The sequence below is a fragment of the Geotrypetes seraphini genome, chromosome 5 (genome assembly GCF_902459505.1).
Source record: "Geotrypetes seraphini chromosome 5, aGeoSer1.1, whole genome shotgun sequence".
Taxonomy (NCBI): domain Eukaryota; kingdom Metazoa; phylum Chordata; class Amphibia; order Gymnophiona; family Dermophiidae; genus Geotrypetes; species Geotrypetes seraphini.
Genome location: NC_047088.1, coordinates 236,467,895 through 236,489,255, shown reverse-complemented (window position 1 = coordinate 236,489,255; position 21,361 = coordinate 236,467,895). Strand labels below are relative to the sequence as shown.

General features: G+C 43.6%; 2 protein-coding genes across 12 annotated transcripts in view; one reads left to right on the top strand and one right to left on the bottom strand.

Moving 5' to 3' along the window:
• The window catches only part of ZRANB3 (zinc finger RANBP2-type containing 3), a 139,431-nt gene extending 119,558 nt beyond the window's left edge, over positions 1 to 19,873 (bottom strand). The window contains 2 exon segments of the mRNA XM_033943926.1: positions 2,201 to 2,379; positions 19,805 to 19,873. Of these exon segments, the coding sequence (XP_033799817.1) occupies positions 2,201 to 2,322 (122 nt within the window). The 5' untranslated portion in view covers positions 2,323 to 2,379; positions 19,805 to 19,873.
• The window catches only part of R3HDM1 (R3H domain containing 1), a 288,043-nt gene continuing 286,398 nt past the window's right edge, over positions 19,717 to 21,361 (top strand). For 7 of the 11 annotated variants that reach the window (XR_004539395.1, XR_004539394.1, XM_033943919.1 and 4 more), the window contains exon 1: positions 19,947 to 20,075. The gene's annotated coding sequence lies outside the window, so the exon portion shown is untranslated. Of the gene's footprint in view, positions 19,737 to 19,946; positions 20,076 to 21,361 lie in introns of those variants that run through there. The other 4 variants (XM_033943922.1, XM_033943924.1, XM_033943921.1 and 1 more) reach the window with 2 other exon arrangements.

Sequence of the window (21,361 nt, the reverse complement as noted above, 5' to 3'; positions counted from 1 at the left end):
TGACACAGGACTCAGGAACAGTTGCTTGGCAGCAGTGCGCAGCACGAATTCCAAGAACTCCCAGCATCGGAATCTTTCAACCAACCGCCAACAACAGAACATATCAATCTTTTAAAGTTCGACAACTGCATTTTAAAACAGTCTAAATAAAGTAATGAACTCTAATGGGTAGAATATTATACACAAAACTTATGTTGGATCGTGTCAGATCTTTAATACTAAGATCTTGTGGTTTTCTTCTTCTTACACAACTCCCTGTATAAGCTTTCCGGTTTCATGTCAGCCGGATGTACATGTCATTTTTACTTAAAAACTTCCTCACGATGTTTTTACCCTCCGTGAATCCAACCAGGAAATAGCATAAAACTATTTAATTCATTGGTTCTGCATGCTGCAACAGGAATTCTTGTAGCTTCTCCGGATCCTCATAATGAGTGGTTCTATTTTAGTAAGTAACCTGCATTACCGCTGGGTAAAGCAAACCGTAACGAGCTCCAAATTGCCTCAATTGAGGCTGAAGAAGTAAAAAATTTTCCTGCGATCTGCCATGGCTTTAGAGAAATCCAGAATGAACAATAGCTTAGATTCTTTCCATTGGATGTTTTTATTTATTTTCGCAGCCTGCAGTATTTCAATGGCTTGCTGAAACCATAACAGTCTAATTATCAATGGTCATGGGCCTGATTGGCGGATTGGCCCCACGCGCTGATATCTGATGTGCCCTTTCTATTTCAATGGGGAACTTAAAATTAATAGCCATCAATTTTAGGATCAAGTCTTCCAAAAATTTAATCGGATTGGCTCCCTTAGCCCCTTCCTTAAGTCCCAAAATCCTGACATTGTTCCTACGAGATCTATTATTACTATTTTCAAAATCTCTAGTCAGGCGGAGCAACAGCTGATGATCCTGCTGACTCTGTAACAATTTCTCTTCAGTTACTACAACCCGACTTTCAAATTGCTCCACCCGAGTATTGGAAATCTGCAATTGTTTGGTTAGAGAACTAACCTCTTCCTTAGGTTCCCTAAGGTTATCAGCATTATATTGTAAAATCTCTTTAATGCCGCGTAGCTCTGCCAGTAGATGGCTGTTTTCAGAAGAGTCTTTGGGCAGAAGCACCTTTGATGGTGTTGGCAGGTCCTGCTTCTGTCACTTTGCCGATCCAGCTGCTAATAAAGATGGATTTGTCTTCCGGCTGCCATAATGATGTACCTTGTAGTAAAATTTTAAAAAATAAAGCTTAAAATAGCTGCTGTGGAAGGAGAAGCTACACATTCACTCGACCATCTGCATTGGCATGCAAGCCACGCCCCTTATCTTATGTTTTCCGTTACCAGTCACTACTAGGTAACTATGACATCAAGACACACTTGCACTATTTATTCATTAATAGTTCAGTCCCTCATGGTAAAGCTTGCACATTACACTACTGTTTCTCAAGCTTATCATACAATACCCCCATCCCAATTAGCTAGGCTGTTTTTCCAGGATATCCATATATTGCATGCCAATAATCTCTCTCAGGAATATTCAATGTGGATATCCTACGTACAAATCAGATTAACAAGGACTGGGGCATCAAACGTTTCAACATGCAGGACGCTTCTGGTCCAATAAGTCCCTTCATTTTGTCCACATGGCCATTGTGGCAGCAGTGCAGTGCCTTGGATCGTATCTTCCTAACAGTAATAAATGTAAAGCAACAACCAGGTAGATATACAAAGTCCTTTAAAAAGTATATACAATATGAAGCTCCCTCCCTTTCAAAGAGGCTATTAATACTATCCCCACGGCAGTCACAATTTCAAGTGACCTGGAGAGGAGAACCACCAAATTGGGAGTCAAGACAAACATTGCAAATGAGTCATGGAGGCCATTCCAAGCTTAAAGTGAGACACAATCATTATTTTGTATATTGGTTTTCAGATAGTCGAGCCCCATTATATGCAGTGCTAAAACTAAATTTCTTTCCAGTTTTAACAGCAAGGAATGCAAAAAAAAATTAAAAAAAAGCAATTATCAATTATTCCTGATTGATCTACTTTCATACAATTTTCTAACTTTTCAGTAAACATTTTCTATAAGAGAACATGATTCATTGCCACAAAACTTAACTCTTGAAAAATGACAGCAAAGCCAGCCTAACAATGCATTCTTCTATGCTGATCTATTTTCAGCACATGATGTTTGTTTTTTTACCTGCCGTCTCTTTTCAATGCAAACTTGATACCTTCCTTCTGAAAAGGAAGCAATTGCTCTCTCAGTTTCTGGGGCAAAAAAGACAGTTCACCATCAAATTCATTTTCTGAACAGGAAGACATTTTGAGTGGCGATGAACCAGATTCTTCCTTGAGTTTTTTTTTCTCTTCAACTTAGACCTATTAAAAACAACAAGAATAAACAAAAGATTAGGTTCTTACCTTTGCTAATCTTTTTTCTTGTAAATTCATACTCTATTCCAGTGTATCGCAATCTGTGTGCTGCGGCGGTGCTGTAGCGAACCTAGCAGGCTGCCATCGGCCTCCGAAGCTTGTTCCCTCTGTTATGGTCCCGCTCCTTCTCTGACATCAGGAGCAGGACCGCGGCAGAATGAATGTGCTGCGGAGGCCGACAGCCTGCTAGGTTTACTACAGCACCGGTGATTCTCTGCAGACTGTTGTAATTAGCTATGAAGGCGAGACTGGGAGGCCAAGGGGGAAGCCGGAGGATGCTAGAGAGGAAGAAACATGCAGGCCTTTGGGGGGGCCCCCTAGTGTAGAAGTACACAGAGGGAGGGACGTAAGGGGGGTCCAAAGAGATGTGCATAAGCCGGACTGAGGGTGGGGTTGAGGGAGGGAAGGAAAAAAAATTGTTGCAGGAGTGAGTGATGAGAGAGAGAGAAATGGACATGGGGAGAGAGCATGTTGGATTGGGGTGTGGGAAGGAGGAAAGAGGCAAGGAGAAAGAGAAAGCATGCAGGAGGCAGAAAGTGTTGAATTCATGGAGAGGGCGAGATGGATGGGGAGGACAGAAAGGAGGGAAGGATAAATGTCACACTTGGGGGAAGGGGAAGAGGGCAGAGAGTGAAAAGTTTGACTTATGAAGAGAAGTTGGTTAGGGGAGAGAAGGAGGACCAGAGAAGCAACATGCAGGAGGAAAAGAGAAAGAAATGTTGGACTGGGAGGGGGGCCAGAAAGGAGGAAAGGAAGAGATATTGACTGCAGGGGGCAGAAAGGAGGAAGAGAGAGAGAAATGTTACACTGGGGGGTGGGGGGGAGGAGAGATGTCTAAAGGAAGGGAGAGATATCAGACCAGGGAATGGAAGGGAAGGAGGGGAGTCGTAACGCTATAGAAATAATAATAATAACAGTAGTAGTAGTAGTAGAAGAGAGAGATGGCAGACTGGGAAGAGGGGAAGGAGAGAGGTCAGACCTGGAGGAAAAGTCCATAGTCTGTTTTTGAGAAAGCCACTGCTTGCCCTGGATCGGTAGTATGGAATGTTGCTACTCTTTGGGTTTTTGCCAGATACTAGTAACCTGGATGGGCCACCATGAGAATGGGCTACTGAGCTTGATGGACCATTGGTCTATTCTTATGTTCTTGAATTTGATTGTAGGATGGCATGTATTGAAAGAATTGTAGAATTGTTTGAGAGTTTCACCATCAAGATAGTATTCTTGCTGGCCTTTCCATCGGCCTGCAGTGTTTCCAAACTTCAGATTTTGTCCTACAGAGGCCCCTTTCTTTGACTTAACAGAGTCAGGCGTGATCATGAGCACTGTCCCCTCATTTCTTCCAAAGGTGGTTTCCGGTTTCCACATCAACCAACTTTTACACGGGTAGTTGCCAACTTTTACACGGGTTCGAGCAAACATAACAGGGTGTTGGAATCACTACATTGTGTAGGTTTTTCTGAGGTTACAAACAAGTTTCGTTTGACTGGTCTTCCATTTGTGCTGTTAGGTGCTGCCCTTTACGACAGACTGACTTCAAAAGCCACTATTTCCAGATGGATTGTCTTGGATATTTCATTCACCTATATTGGAGCTCACTCCACACGAGACATTGCTTCCTCATGGGCAGAATCTTCTTTTGTTTCCCCAGCAGAGATTTGTAGAGCTGCCACTTAGTCCTCCTTGCATACCTTTATGAAGTTTTACAGGATAGACGTGGCAGCCAAGCAGGGTTCTATTTTTTGGTTCTGGCAGCTGGCTTATCAGCCCCAACCTGACTTTGAGGGACTGCTCTGTTACGTCCGATTTGTCCAGGAATAGAATGGTATTGTACAAGAATGCAAAATTAGGTTCTTACATTTGCTAATCTTCTTTTTTGTAAATTCACACTCTATTCCTTGAACCCGCCCTAGGAGTTGCTAATTTGCTGATTGTCTGCCTCCATAAGTACTGGTAAGTTGGACTCATGATTCTAAGACCAGCCTTTCCAAGATTGATTTCCACAAGTTGCATGCACTTTGCTCCAGGGGGTCTATCGCTGTTTCTTTGGTGTTTATGGTTTATAATGTTTGCTAAACCTGTTTTGATTGTTCATGATTGTTATACATTTTCACGATATGAGCAGATTAAACTTGTTTCTCGGGGAGCATTCCCGTACCCTTACCCTTTCTGTGTCCTATTCAGGTATGACTGTTTGCTTTTGTACCAACTGGAAGTCAGAGGGCAGTCCTGAGGTAGGAAGGGAGGATCAAAAATATGTAAATGAGGTTTCCTACAAAATATCTCGCAAGATGGGATACATGATAAACTTGTCTAGGAATAGAACAGTGTCTCTCAAACTTTCTCGAGCCAGGGCACACTAAAGGTAGTGGCCATGGCTCGAGGCACCCAAAAGTGCGTGGACGTCGACATGATGACATCATGCACATGCGTGACATCATCATGTCAATGTTCGCTCATGCACAGAGACCTTCCAGACAGGCTCTGACATGCCAGTAGGGGGTGTCAGCAGGGAAGAGGGCCGGAGAGGTGCTGGCGCCGGCTGATTGCCTACATCAGTGTTTCTCAACTATTTCAAGCTAAGTACCCCGTAAGTCTAACAAATATCAACTGAGTACTCCAACCACAGACCTCCCAAGCTCCGCCCTAGGCCCACCCAAGCTATGCCCCAGATCCCACCCCCTTTACTAATTGTAATGCAATTTTTTCCATTCATTTTTCATATACACACAATATACACAGCACATATAAATTCTCAAAACTGACACATTTCAATCACTATATTGAAAATAAAATCATTTCCCCTACCTTTATTGTCTGGTGACTTTACTTTTCTGTGCTTTTAACTATGTTTCCAGGGCCTTCTTATCCATTGACTGTTTTTCTCTCCTTCACTTTCTGCCTTGCATCCATCTTTGGCATTAACTTAACATTCAATTTTTCTGCTTTCTTCTCAAAATCTACTTTTACATGTTTTCCCTTCCTTTCCTATCTCTCTCTCCTTCTCTCCCCATTGTCCAAACCTTTATTAAAACCAGCTACGCCATCCACTCTTACCACAACCTCTGGCAATGCATTCCAGAGCTTAACTATTCTCTGAGTGAAAAAATATTTCCTCCTATGGGTTTTAAATGTATTTCCCTGTAACTTCATTGAGTGTCCCCTAGTCTTTTAAATTTTTGACAGAGTGAAAAATCGATCCACTTGTACCGGTTCTACACCACTCAGGATTTTGTAGACTTCAATCATATCTCCCCTCAGCCATCTCTTTTCCAAGCTGAAGAGCCCTCACCTTTTTAGTCTTTCCTCATACGAGAGGAGTTCCAACTCCTTTATCATCTTGGTCGCTCTTCTTTGAACCTTTCTAACACCGATATATCTTTCTTGAGATAAGACGACCATATTTGAACACAATATTCCAGATGAGGTTGCACTATGGAACAATACAGGGGGATTATAACAGTCTTGTTAACCATCCCTTTTAAAATAATTCCTAGCATCCTGTTTGCTTTTTTGGCTGCCACCACACATTAGGTGGAAGGTTTTATATTGTCTACGATGACACCCAAATCCTTTTCTTGGGTGCTAACTCCCAAGGTGGACCCTAGCATCTGGTAACTTTGATTCAGGTCATTCTTCCCAGTGTGCATCACTTTGCATTTGTCCACATTAAATTTCATCTGCCATTTGGACGCCCAGTCTTCCAATTTCCTAAGGTCTGCCTGCAATTTTTCACAATCCGCATGCGTTTTAACCAGGGCTGTGGAGTCGGAGTCGGAGGAAATTTCGGGTACCTGGAATCGGAGTCAGAAGTACAAAAAACTGAGGAGTCGGAGTTGGAACATTTATCTACCGACTCCATTTTTGAACTTGGCATACCAATCACGAGCGATTCTTTCAGCTATAGCACCCACTATATACACAGCACAAATGTTGCGAGCAGCTTCTGCGGCCTTAGAACCTTGATTAAAAGCAAAAAGAAGGTGGTGTCAAAAATGCTCATTTCTCTCAACTTGACATTCCATTTTAACAATCTGAAAATTAACCAGTGCTGTGGAGTCGGAGTCGAGGAGTCGGAGGAAATTTCGGGTACCTGGAGTCGGAGTCTGAAGTACAAAAAACTGAGGAGTCGGAGTCGGAACATTTATCTACCGACTCCACAGCCCTGGTTTTAACAACTTTGAACGGTTTAATGTCATCTGAAAATTTAATCACCTCACTCGTCATTCCAATTTCCAGATTGTTTATAAATAAGTTAAATAGCACCGGTCCCAGTACAGACCCCTGCGGCACTCCACTATTTACTCTCCTCCATTGAGAAAAATGACCATTTAACCCTACCCTCTGTTTTGTGTCCGATAACCAATTCCTAATCCACAACTGAACTTTGCCACCTATCCTATGAAACTTTCATTTTCTCAGGAGCCTCTCGTGAGGAAAATTGTCAAAACCTTTCTGAAAATCTAGATACACTATATCAACCGGCTCACCTTTATCCACATGTGCATTTATACCTTCAAAGAAGTGAAGCAAATTGGTGAGGCAAGATCTCCCTCAGCTGAATCCATGCTGACTCCATCTCATTAAATCATGTTTGTCTACGTGTTCCACAATTTTATTTTTTATAATTACTCCCACCATTTTGCCCGGCACTGAAATCAGGCTTACCAGTCTGTAATTTCCCAGATCTCCCCTGGAACCCTTTTTAAAAATCAGCGTAACATTGGCCTCCAATCTTCAGGTACTACACATGATTTTAGCGACAGCTTACAGATCACTAACAGCAGGTCAGCAATTTCATGTTTGAGTTTCTTTAGTACCCTGGGATGTATACCATCCGGTCCAGGTGATTTATCACTTTTTAACTTGTCAATTTGGCTTAGTACATCTTCCAGATTTGCAGAGATTTCTTTCACTTCTTCCACATCATCACCCAGTTCTAGTAGAAATCTTACATCTTCTTCTGTAAAGACTAAAATAAATACCATTCATTCAGTTTCTCCGCTATGGCCTTATTCTTCCAGAGTATCCCTTTTGCTCCTTGATCATCTGCTTCTGATGTACTTAAAGAAATTGTTATGAGTTTTTGCCTCTTTGACAAGTTTCTCTTCATATTCTTTTTTAGCTTTCTTTATCAATGCTTTGCATGTAACTTGCCAGTGCTTGTGTCTCTTTTTATTTTCTTAATTTGGATCCTTTTTCCATTCTTTAAAGGATGTTTTTTTTTGCTCTAATAGCCTCTTTCACTTCACTTTTTAAGCATGCCATCTTTCGTTTCCTCTTCTTTCTACCTTTGTTAATACATGAGATACATCTGGTCTGGGCTTCCAAGATGGTATTTTTAAATAACATCCACGCCTGAATTACAGTCCTAATCTTTACAATTAATCCTTTTAGCTTCTTTTTAACCATTTTCCTCATTTTATCATAGTTTCCCTTTCAGAAATTAAATGCCTCTACAGCAGATTTCTTTTGCAATGTCACTCCAGGTATCAGCTCAAATTTGATCACGTTATGATCACTGTTTCCAAGTGGATCCAACACAGTTAACTCCTATACTATGCCTTGCATTCCACTAAGGACCAAATCTAAAATAGCTCCACCTCTTGTCCGTTCCCGGACTCATGAAAGTTGTGGTATGTTGGAATTTCATTGTAATTCCTGAGTAACATATGTAGTGTTTAGTTTTACTTCACATTATGCCTGGTATTGGATTTACACCAAATCTTTCCCAGTAATAGCTCAAGGCAAGCTACATTCAGGTGCAGGATGCATTTTCCTGTACCTGGAGGGCTTACAATTTTGCATCTGAGGCAATGGAGGGTTAAGTGACTTGTCCAAGATCAGTGAGATTTGAATCCTGGCTTCACTGGGTCTGCTGCTCTTACCATTAGGAACAGCTAATAAAGATATTCCCTGATTCTCGTAGAGATACCAAAAGTTAAGTGGCAATAGGCATCCTAATGCCACCTAACTCAATTGGTTTAATTGGCGATAAACAATGCAGTAAATGACCATGTCATTTTAAACCAATTTTAAAAAATGTAGGCACCTGCAGAAGAGGCTGCCATGTCCCATCCACAGAGGCCTATGGTCAAAACAGGCGTGGCTTGCACCAGCAGTGACTGTAGATGCAGGTAGAAGCTCCTGCAGATATGATTCTCGTGTAAAGTAGAAGCCAGAAATATAGGTCAGTAAAACCCTGGCCTCCGTTTCCAACATTGCTGCAATCGCTGCCGGTACATGATTGACATGTGACTGGCACCAGCCAATACCAGTTGCAGAATCCAACCCATTATGCCTAACATTTGGTAACTCAACAAATTAGAAGTTAGCAGCTCTAGCTTAAGCCTGGTGGTGATTTGGCAACCTACCTAAAACACTGATAGGTACATTATTTTATGGTTGCCAGCAACCTCAAAACTTCTGTTTCAGGACTGCTGAATATTACTGTTTATATGGCCCAATAGGAAGATGCTAGACTGGCAAACTAGGGCTGACTGAGAGCCAAATGTTAAAATACCTGCATATATTTCCAGAATACTGTAAATACTATTCTGATTGGCAAATGACTGTATGTTTTATCATTTTACCGTTCATTACTTTGATTTTCTTGGTACATAATTTATTGAGTTCATGCAAAGGGTATAAATACCATCAGTAACAGAGGTATAGGGGGGAAAGCAGTTGACAGACAGTGAAGGGGTGAGGGTCTATGTTCTGCATGTGTGAAAGCATGGTTAGCATCGATTGCTGTGTTCAAAATTGCCCTCATTACCCCCCTCCCTTGTTTTCTTTTCAGTAGTGCTCAAACAGGGGGAGTAATGTTCCCTTTTAAGCTGTGCTCAAATCCAGTATGAGTAAAATTCAGAGTAACTATAAAGTGTGAGTGAACAAGCAGAGAAAGCATGCACAATATGGCTCATTTCCAGCGTGTTTATATATCTGTAAGATAAGAAGTGCTCACAAGGTAATGCAACAGAAATGTGTTTCGCTAATGGCAACTTTAGCCCTTTTCCTATCTTAATTCCTCATTTCTCTGCCATCATCTGCTGCCCAAGCCCCTTCGGCAATCAAAGCCTTACCTTCCCCCCCAGGCCCCCAATCGAAATCGCGCCACACTTCTACCGCCGCTGCCTTTCTGCTTTCTAGGACGAGCAGTAGTAGCAGGCAATTAAACAAGAGAAATGTGGCGGGATTTCTCATACTGCCGCTAAAAAGCTTACGCTTTGCCGGTGTGAAGATCCCGGTCCCGCCCTCTTTAAATGTCACTTCCGGTTGGGGGAGGACCAGGGTCTGCACAGTGAGTGTAGCAGCGCATGGTTACTTTATGGTTGCTGCTGCACGCCACACAAAGCAGTGGTTAGAAGAAGAGAGGTACAGTTTTAGTGCAACGGAGGATTCAGATTTGCAAGAATTGTCACCCCGCAGCGACGCTTATGATGTGACTTTCAACAGCACTGGTTTCTTTCTCTGGAAAGGCTAAAGGATTTACCATCCTGCAACAAACTCCGAAGGTTGTCGACGTTGATTGTTTAACACACAGGCTGTCTTTATCTAAATCTGATGTCTCTAGCTCTCACCGTATGGAAATTGAGCTACATTTACTCTGGGTTGTACCACTGCTTATCTAGGACATTCCTATAGTACAGCCACTACTAATTATTTCTAGAGCCTGCCAGACGTACGCAGCCCTGTACAGGGGTCACAAAGGAGATAGTCCCTGCTTGAAAGAGCTTACAATCTAAACAGACAAGACAGACAAACAGGATGCCAAGGAGGGGGATGCAGTAGGGGGAATGGATAATCTGCTGGCTAGGATAGTGGGGTAAATCTGCTTCAAATCAAAGAGATTTCTCATCTGCTACTTCTTGAATGACTGCATCTTTACTATGTGCCTGCTTACCATTATGGAAGCCCCCCCCCTCACTTTTCAGTAGGACTATTCTTGTTTTACAAATTTCCCTTCTGAACCACCAGCCTCCTTTTATGCACCTTACATGAAAGTGTTCTTCCGAGCAGCAGTTATCACTGCTAGAAGTATAAGTGAAATTCAAGTGGATTTTCTGAAATTATCAGAAGCAATTAAGGAAAGATTTATAAACTAAAAATGGTTATAGTTGCTTCTGATAAGCAGTGCACATGCAAAAAGTTAAAAACTATCAAAGTATCAACTGCAAGAGACAAAATTTTGGACCAACTATTTTTAAGCCCTCAGTATTATAAAGAATGATTCTTTATGGAAAACTTCTGCCTTAAGTGTCTGGCGTCCGCATCTGCCTTCAGCTCTCACCTCCAGCACCGGAACACACACAAGCTGCACTGCCTCCAATGCTTACTTTATGTTCTGGAATGTTGCTCACCTCACTGCTGTAACCTCACACGTTTTCCTGTGTCTGTACGCGATTGTCCTCTCCACTCCACCTCACAATCGCAGAAAAACACTTGCGTGAGGTTACAGCAGTGAGGCGGGCAATGTTCCAGGACATAACTGCCGGACACTTAAGGCACAAGTTTTCCATAAAGAATCATTCTTTAAAATACCAAGGACCTCAAAATAGTACCGGGCGGGCCATATGTGGCCTGTGGGACATGAGTTTGAGACTACTGAGCTAGAGCAAGAATCAGGGATGGTGTTAGACATGCTGGGGTTCAGGTATGAAAATAAAGGAGGCCCTCCTGAACCCTTCTCTTCCTTTCTTCCCTTCCAATATCTCCATCTGCCATTACTATCATACCAACAAATCCTCACCAAATACACAATGGAATCCCAAATATTGAACTGGGAACCCCAAGAAGTTAACGTTGATATATGTATATTACAACACTAGAGAAATAAAAGCAAATGCATTTTCCTTACTATTAAACCCAGTACAAAACATCTGCTATACACATTTCCCAAAGCTAATGTATTTCATTTAAGTCTCCTTTTATCAAACTGCATTAGGGTTTTTTATTGCAGGTCATGGCAGTAAAAGCTCTGACGCTCATATGAATTCTATGAGCAATGGTGCTTTTACTGCCGCTGCCTATGATAAAAAGCCCAAAAACAGCATGATAAAAGTGGACCTTGATACATTAAAAATAAAATGCTTTTTTTCTACCTTTGTTGTCTGGACATTTTATTTTTCCCTCATGTTGGTTCCAGTTTCTCTTTTCTGCTTTCCTGCTAATTCTCCTTCAAGCATCTGCTGTCTCTTTTTTCTTCTCTCCCATACTGTTTCCCTACCTTTGACATAATGATCTTGCCATTTTAGCTGTCTCTTTTTTTCATTCAAATTTCATCCTGTTTCTTTTACTTTTCAGCTATCAAATTCCATCTCCTGCTCTCATCCACTAGCTTTCCTATTCCCCATCTCATTCCTTCCCCCAGCCTTACATTCCTTTTCACATTTAATCAACTCCCTTTTGTCATATTTCTAACCCCTGTAATCACTCATCCTCTTCTCATCCATTTTTTTGCCACTCCCCTAGGCCCTCCCACATAGTTCCTCCCTCTACCCTAGCATCTGCTCTGTCTTTCTCCTCTTCTCATCCTTGTAGCCTGACATCTCCCTGTCCCTCCACTCCTCCTGGCATCTTTCTGTTCTATCTCTCTTCCCTCCTCTCCATAGTCTAGCAATTCTCCCTCTCTCCCCCCACACCCCATGCAGCAATTCTTCCTTCTACCCCACTCCATGTCCAAAAATTCTTCCTCTTCCCCTACACCACATGCAGCAATTCTCCCTCTCTTCCCCATACCCCATGTCAAGAAATTCTCCTACCCCATCCCATCAATTCTATCTTCCCTTCCCACCCCACTCCATGCAAGCAATTCTTCCTCTTCCCCTACACTCCTTGTACAGCAATTAACCCTCTCTTCCCTTACACAATTTGCAGCCTCTCTTCTCCCTCCCACTCCATCCCATGTCCAGCAATTCTCTCCTCTCTTCCCCTACACCTCATGCATCCTATCCTCCTCCCACCACATCTCATGTCCAGAAATTCTTCCTCTCTTCCCCTAGCCACCATGTCCAGCAATTAACCCTCTGTCTTACCTTGCTCACATGTAGCACCTCTTTTCTTCTCTGTCAGTCTGAGTCTCTCCCTCACTTCACAAATTTGTCTCGTAAAGGGTTAATGGTAGCAACTCCTCCACACTGCACGAGGCCAACCTGGAAGCCTCTCCTCTGTTGCGTACCACCCAGACAAAAACAGGAAGTTGCGTCAGTGGGGGACGGTACACGGCATAGAAACGGATTCCAGATTAGCTGAGTGCAGCGTGGAGGAGTTGCTACCTCTGCCACTAACCCTTTACTAGATACATTTGTGATGGGAGGGAAATACAGGACTTAATCCAGCTTGCACCCCCCCCCATAGTGCTGTCAAGAATGTAGAGCTGCTGGGCAGGTCAGAGACCAAATTGAGTCCACCCATCACTACGCCCCTGATTTAGATAACCATCATAAATGGAAGCCAAATACAAGACATATGTCACAACTGTCTTCCATAATTACTGACATTCTCATTTACATGTCCTTTCAATCTTCCTCCTTCTTCCCCTATTTAATCTCTGATGCTACTCCTGTATAACACAGAATACCCAGATCATAAATGTGAAAGGTATAACAAGTCACGGGAAGTTCAGAATCCTGCTAGGAGCTACAGGGGTGAGAGTGACCCAAAAGGGTTCCCAAATCTACTGAAATTTTATTCCCATCACAAATGTAATGAGGAAAGGGATGTTACCAGTGGTGTGCCTCAAGGTTATGTTCTTGGGCATGTTCTTTTTAACATTTTTATAAATGATATTGCTGAAGGGTTGTCGGGTAAGATTTGCCTCTTTGCAGATGATACCAAAATCTGCACTAGAGCAGACACCCAGGATGGTGTGAATAACATGAAGAAAGACCTGGCGAAGCTTGAAGAATGGTCTGAAATTTAGCAGCTAAAATTTAATGCTAAGAAATGCAAGGTCATGCATTTGGGCTGCAAAAACCCAAGGGAACAGTACAGTTTAAGAGGTAAAGAACTTATGTGCATGACGGAAGAGCGGAACTTGGGTGTGATTGTATGTGATGATCTTAGGTGACCAAACATGTTGAAAAGGTGACAGCGAAAGCTAGAAAGATGCTAGGTTGCATAGGGAGAGGTATAGCCAGTAGGAAAGGCCAGTCTGTCAAAGCCTTCTCTGCAGACTGCGATATGTGAAAGAAAAGGGGGAAGGCAAAATGCATTCAGCACCCTACGAGATACCATTGAGCCTCTATGGATGCCTAATACCTTGGGCTAATAACACCTGCATACAGGGGGAGCTAAACTCCTCTCCCCCCTCCCCCCCGGATAGAGAAGCTCTTAGCACAAAAACTGAAGAAAAAAGCTGAAAAATTTACTAAAATTAATTTAAAAAGGCAGAGCAGAACATAAACATTCCTTCAGGTTCATGTGCAGAAGGAAAACTGTAGGTGGCACTAGAGCTCTCTGTGAAGTAGGAGGGACACAGAAAAAATCTGGAGTGGATTTCTTCTGCAAGGCTTGCGGCTATGGGGAAATCACTGCTTGTCTAGAATGACACACCTATCGCACCTTGGCCAATCAGGCCTTAGGATTAGTGGGGATGGGCGGACCCGCTATGCCTAAGGCCTGATTGGTCCAGGCTTCTACAGCCTGGGCCAATCAGGCCTTAGATTTAGCGGGGATGGGCCGGGAAGGGGCGGGCCCGTCTCATTTCCATGAGGCGGGCCCGTCGGCTGGATGGCAGCAAGACCCGTCCAGCCGACCAACATTGAAAGGTTAGTTGGGGGAGGGAGATTAGTTGGGGCGGGGGGTCGTTGGGCTTTCCGGCAGGAGGAGTTGGGCATCCTCCTGTCGGCGATTACGAGTTTGGGGGGGAGGGGGTTCCGGGGTTCCGACAGGAGGAGTTGGGCATCCTCCTGTCGGCGATTACGAGTTTGGGGAGGGGGGTCCGGGGTTCCGACAGGAGGAGTTAGGCATCCTCCTGTCGGTGATGGGACAGGCGGCCGCAACCGCGGCTGCTATACATATTGCAGCAGGGAGATCCCTTGCTGCCATAAGTATAGCGGCCGCGTCTAATTTAACCCGATTCTCTAACCGGCGTCTGTACCATGGACGCCGGTTACAGAATCGGGGTTTAGTATAGGCCGATTCTGAATAGGACGCCTCTCCCGGGCGTCCTATACAGAATCAGGGCCTTGGGGTCTTGCGGGCCTCACCTTCAATATAGGCGGCCTGCCTGGGGAGCATTTTTTTTTTTTAAAACGTGCATCCCGATTGGCTGATTAGACAGCTGTAGGACGCCTACAGCTGCCTAAAATCGGGACGCACTTTTGGAGAATCAGGGCCTCTATGTATTTATTAGACGTCTGTGTGAAACACTGTCAAAGGCTTTGCTAAAATCTAAATACACCACATCTAGCGCACATCCTCTATCCAATTCTCTGGTCACCCAGTCACAGAAATTGATCAGATTTGTCTGACAAGACCTCTAGTGAATCCATGTTGCCTCCGGTCCTGTAATCCACAGGATTCCAGAAACTTGACCATTCTGTTTTAAAAGCATTTTCATTAATTTGCTTACCACAGAAGACTTACCGGCCTGTAATTCCCTACTTCTACTTTTGTGGAGAGGGACCACATCCACCCTTCTCCAGTCCTCCGGTACCACTCCTGACTCTAGAGACTCATTGAAAAGGTCAGTCAGCGGAGCTACCAGAACTTCCCTAAGTTCCTTCAACACCCTCGGATATACACCATCCAGCCCCATCGCTTGATTACCTTTATTTTAGCTAGCTCCTCACGAACACAACCCTCTGAAAATTGATCAGGGTCTATTACTCCTCCATACCTATTCATGTTCATCTTCTGCGGTCCCACTCCCAGCACTTCAGCCGTGAACTCAGAACAATTCAGCCTTTTCTTTATCAGCTTCTACATATTCTTCCCCTTCACCTTTGAGTCTCACAATGCCATTTTTTGCACTTCTTCCTATCACTAATATATCTAAAAATGTCTTGTCTCCCCATTTTACCATGTCAGCTATTTTTTTCTTCCATTTGCATCTTTGCTTTCCTGACTACATGACCAGCCTCTCTTAACTTTTCCAGATATTTTTGCCTGTCTTCCTCAACTTTTCCAGATATTTTTGCCTGTCTTCCTCTTTCTGCAATCTTTTGTATTTTATGAAAGCTAACCTCTTATTCCTTACCTTCTCAGCTACTACTTTTGAGAACCAAAGAGGCCTTCTTTTCTTCTTACTTTTACTTACTTGCCTCACAAAAAGGTTTATCATCCTTACAATCGCTTTCAGTTTTGCCCATAGCATTTCCACTCCTTCTAGACGTTCCCACCCAGACAATTCCTTGACGTAAAACCCCATCAGAACAAAGTTAGGTTTTTTAAAGTCTAGAATCTTTGCTTTTAAATGAGCCCTCTCTATACTCATCTTAATATTCAATCATACCATATAGTGATCACTGGGTGCCAGATGATCACCCACTGTAACATTACAAACACTTTCTCCTTTGTAAGTGCTAAGTCCAGCATGACCCCATCTCGCATGGGTTCCATTACCAACTGCTGGAACAGTTCTCCTTGTAGAAGAATCCAGGATCTCCCTACTTCTAGAAGACCCCACAATAGGGATACCCCAATCAACATCCGGCATGTTAAAATCACCTATTAGCAAGAAACTTCCCCTTTTTTAGATATATTCTGTGTCTACTATTAAATTTCTATGTACTTCTTCTGTCTGTGAAGGAGGCCTGTATATCACACCAATATAAATATATTCAACATACCCTCTTTCCAAATTGATCGCTGGAATAATCTTCCACAACAGGTAATTGAGGCAAGCAGCGTGCCAGATTTTAAGAAAAGATGGGATTGGCATGTGGGATATCTTCATGGAGGTAGTTAGGGGGTGGGCCATTAGTGTGGGCAGACTAGATGGGCCATGGCTATTTTCTGCCGTCATGTTCTATGTTTCTATTGCTGCTCGATTCATGATTCGAATCGGTTCACCGATTCACTTCGGGTGAATCGATTTGATTTAAATAAAAAAAAAATAAATTCAGACCCTCTCCCCTCAACCCCTAAAGCAGGAGCGGCAGCGCTGCTCTTGCTGGCTGGCCGCTGCCGCACCTGTTTTAGAGGGCGAGGAGGGAGGGTCAGTCAGGAAGTGCTGCTGTCCGGCTTCCCTCCTGGCCTCCCCGAAGGACTGCGCCCCCCCCCAGTAAGGCCTATGTGTTCCCCTTGGTCTCTCTGAACCATTTACCTTATAGCTTTAGCCTACAGCCGAAGATTGCGGTTACAGCGTCTTTGCAGTGCTTTGAGCTGTTTCCTCTGCTGTGGTCTTGCCCCTCCTCTGACCACAGAGGCAGGATTGCGGCGGAGGAAACAGCTCAAACCACTTTGCAAAGACGCTGTAACCGCGATCTTCAGCTGCAGGCTGAAGCTATAAAGTAAACGGTTTGGGGAGGCCAGGGGGAACACAGAGGCCTTCCCAGGGGGGGCGTGCAGTTTTTCGGGGGGGGGGGCAGTCCTTCAGGGGGTGGGACAGGCCTTGGGGGATGCAGGCCTTCAAGGGGGGAACAGGCCTTTAAGGGGGGGCGACAGGCAAGGGATGGTGGCATAGGCCTTCAAGGGGGACAGGCAGGCCTTCGGGGGGGCAGTCCTTCGCAAAGTGGGACAGGCCTTGGGGGGGGGGGTGCAGGCCTTGAAGGGAGGAACAGGCCTTTAAGGGGGGAACAGACCTTTAAGGGGATGGAACAGGCCTTGGGGTGGCTCAGGCCTTTAAGGGGGGAACAGACCTTTAAGGGGGAACAGGATTTCAAAGGGGGACAGGCCAGGGATGGTGGCATAGGCCTTCAGGGGGGACAGGCCTTCAGGAATTGGGGTACAGGCCTTCAGGGGGCAGGTGCAGGCCTTCAGGGGGGGACAGACCGTCAGGGGAGGAAGGCCCTGGTGTAGAAGTACACGGAGGGAGGGAAAGGGGGTTCAAAGAGATGTGCATATGCCAGACTTTGGGGGGGGAAGAAATAATGGGTCTAAAAATAGAGGAGAGGGAGAGAGATGATGGACAATGCAATGGGATTTAGGGAGGGAAGGAACAGAAAGGGAGAGATGGTGGACCCTGGGGTGGTGGGGAAGGCGGGAGAGATGCTGGATGAAAGGGTAGTTAAGAAAAGGGGGATCTTTGGATGGAGATGAAAAAAAAGAAAGATGCCAGACCTCTGGAGGGAAGGGAAACGGAAGGGGAGCACAGAGATGGCAGATGGATGGTTAGCACAGAGAAAGAAGAAAGAAGGAGACCCTGGCAAGCAAGTTATCAGAAGACAACCAGAGCCTGTGACCAACAAGAGTTGAATAATGACCAGACAACAAAAGGTAGAAAAACTAATTTTATTTTCCATTTTGTGATTACAATGTGTCAGATTTGAAATGTGTATCCTGCCAGAGCTGGTGTTAGACTGCAAACGTGAGCTAGGATTTAACAGAGAGAGGAAAAAGTCTTTTTTGTTTGTTAATTTTGTTTACACCACAGCGCCAGTGTAATTAGAAGGCAAAGGGGGTGAAGAGGCTATAAAATAAACCCACCAGGATGTTTAAAAAAAAAAAAAAAAACACCCAATTGGGCAGGAAAATCGAATCGAAAAACCAATTCAGTAGGCTGCATCGAATCAAAATTTTTTTTCCTGAATCGGGCAGCACTAATCCACAGTGCCTCTTCCTTGCCCTACAGATTCTGCAATTGTGTGGCTTTAACATATAACACTATTCCCCCCCCTCCTGCTTTTCTTCTTAACTTGTCTTTCCTGAACAGATTATAGCCCGGTATAACTACATCCCAGTCATAGTTCTCCGTGAACCATATCTCCGCAATTGCCACTATAGCCAACTCATCATCTTCCATCACAGCTTCAAGATCCAGAATCTTGTTTCTCATACTTTGAGCATTAGTATATACTGCTTTCTAGACACTGCCCCCTTTTCCCATCCGTATAGAGGTATTCGGTGATTTACTTACCTGAGGGTTTATACTCACTTGGGGACTTTGATCACCCTGCCCCATCACTTCTAGTTTAAAACCCTCTTCTGTAGATTAGCCAGCCTGCTCCCGAAGACACTTCTTCCCTTCTTTGATAGATGTACACCATCCCTGCTCAACAGCCCTTGGAATATCATCCCATTGTCCAGGAAGCCAATATGCTCTCAACGATACCATCCACATAGCCACATATTCATCTCCAGGATGCAAGCTTCTCTGCCCTGGCCTTTACCTTCGACAGGGAGGATGAGCGAGAATACCACCTGCGTATCTTTTCATATTCTCTCCCAGAGCCACAAAGTCGCTTTTAATATGTTCGCAGGGGTACCTGGCAATATCGTTAGTGCCAACATGGATGAGCAGCATTGGATAATAGTCATCAGGCTTGATGAGTTTCGGCAAGCTCTCTGTAACATCTTGGGTTTTGGCACCAGGCAGACAGCATACCTATCGTGACATCATGAATGGTCTGCAGATTGATGCTTCAGAAGGGAATCACTACCTTACGCCTCCTAGTAGTCACAGATCCAGTAATTTTGGGATTTCAAGCTTTGGTCCTTCCCCTCCTTGGGATCTTCAGATCAAAATCTATTAGTAGTTCCATCACTCAGACACATCAATAAAGGAGACATTCCATCTTTTCAGTTGTTGCTCCCTCCCTTTGGAATTTAATACCTAACCATTTGAGAGAGACAACATCCATGGAGAAATTCAAATCTTTTCTTAAAACATTCCTTTTTAAAGATGCATTCCAAGTTTGATTGTCCTTTTAAGTATTTCAGCCCACTTAAGTTGGACTGCTATGTGTTACCCTTCCCTTTATTTATATTGTAGTTCTCCCTCTTTCCATTCGTTTCAGTATGTCTTTTTCTCTTATTTGTCCACTGTTTTAATTGATGATGTCTGTTATTATTTGTCCTCCCCCTGATTTTATTGTACAACTAAAAAAAAAAAACTTATGTATCAGCATCGGTGTCGAATTTTTAACTCCCAGTGCATTATTTAACATTTACCCCTTTGGTGATAAAAATCACGGTTAACCAGCGAAGTGCAGCCAGCGAGTCCTCCGAAATCTGGCTTCAATAGACAGCAGGGTCCCTCCCATCCCCCGTGTCTACTGGCACGTGGGTTTGGCGACTTCCACGTGCAGAGATCCAGCTTCAAGTGAAGGTTGCCACGCACGCATGCGCCAGTAAACCTAGTGACCTCTCTGCTGCTGTTGGCAGCGTGAACTTAGCAGCATCAGCCGGGGCAGACAGTAAGAGCGGTTGCGCGAAATGTATAAGGGGACCCAGCGTAGGTAGTTGATCAATGAGAGGCTCCTACGCTCGACATTAACGCCGCAGGAACGACTTCCATGCCCTCAGAAACCCCATTCTTGTTTCGGAGAGCGCCCGCCACTGGCCCCGCAGCTTTTCTTCCCTGGCGCTCCGCCTTCCTCTGACGCAATCGTTTTCAATTCTCTAGTGCGCTGCCCTCCTCTGACGCAACTTCCTGTTTCCGGCAAGGCGGGACGCATCCGAGGGAGAGAGGTTGTGTCAGAGGGGACGGGTCACCGAAGAAGAAAAGCTGCGGGATTGGTGGTGGGCGATCTCAGGTATTAGTTTGACGGTAGGATAGGGGGGATGAGGGCTGCATCGCGAACAGGGAGGAGAGGGGGAGTGCGAAACAGAGAGGGGAGGGGAGACCAGTCCTGAATGCGTGCGAAGAGGTGTGATCGGCGTGTGTGTTTGATTTGGTATCTTTGCAATAAAGGAATGGGAATGCAAGTAATTTAAAAAGTGCCTCAATTGTGATATATGGGGAAACCAATACTAAGAAATCTGAATGGGGTAGGCCTGTAATAGGTTCAGGTGCATAGAATTAAAATATAGGCTCATCGAAAAACGAGGATTTGTGTTGTGTTCTGTTGCTTTTGTCTCTGTGCTGGTCTTTAATGCAAAGATTATAGCAAACAATTGTTTGAAACTGGTGTCTTTTATGGCGATGCCCATTTAATGTCAGGATGTACTGCTATAGCAGGAAATTTGAATCGTGTATAGCTACTCAATCATTTGTACATTTATTTACAGAGTTTTGTTATATTGATGAAATGGTGATGGATGACATGAGTCTCAATGCATGTTAACTATCTTATTTCATGTTGTCCTGCTTCAGCTTATGAATAACATTTGTGTTCTCTAGACATATTGCCTGCTAAATTTGACAGCTTGTCTTCAATCTTTAAAAACACATTTTGTTAATAATATTTAGGTTTCTACTAGTTTTGGATGGGACACATTACTAATTGTTTATTTTTAAACTTCATGTATATGTAATTTTAGCCACTTTAAGAATGCCTTGGTTTGTAAAGTTGAGCTTCTAAGGATTGCTAATTTTTATGGATTTATTTCTTATTGAAGATTTATTTTTATGGGTTAAGAGCAGGATAAAGCTTTCTTGGATAAGGATCTGTTTGGAGGTACATTTAAGAAAACATGGGGATGCTTTTTTTCACATAACTATCACTAGTTGTATAGTTCATGGGTACCTTTTAATAAAGTTTAATGTACACTGACATACTAGGGTGCCCTAAGTCATATGTTTCATGGGTGTAAAATAGGACATGCAGTTTTTAGTACATGCTAATATCTATTAGTGTGTACTAAGATTAAAGAACCCTTTAGTCAACTAAATTAACAGATTTTATCATACCCCTGTGTAAAAGAAATAGCTTGATTTTTTGTCGTAAGTGGAATTCTAGGTTGGAATATTGTTTTGAGTGTTTAATTTTAAATTTTGTTATGGAACCCAACTATGTCATTCTGTTCATTGTTTACAAAGAAGTGCTTGTTGTCATTATTGTGTAAATGTTCATGTTACTGCTTCTATGATACCCCACTT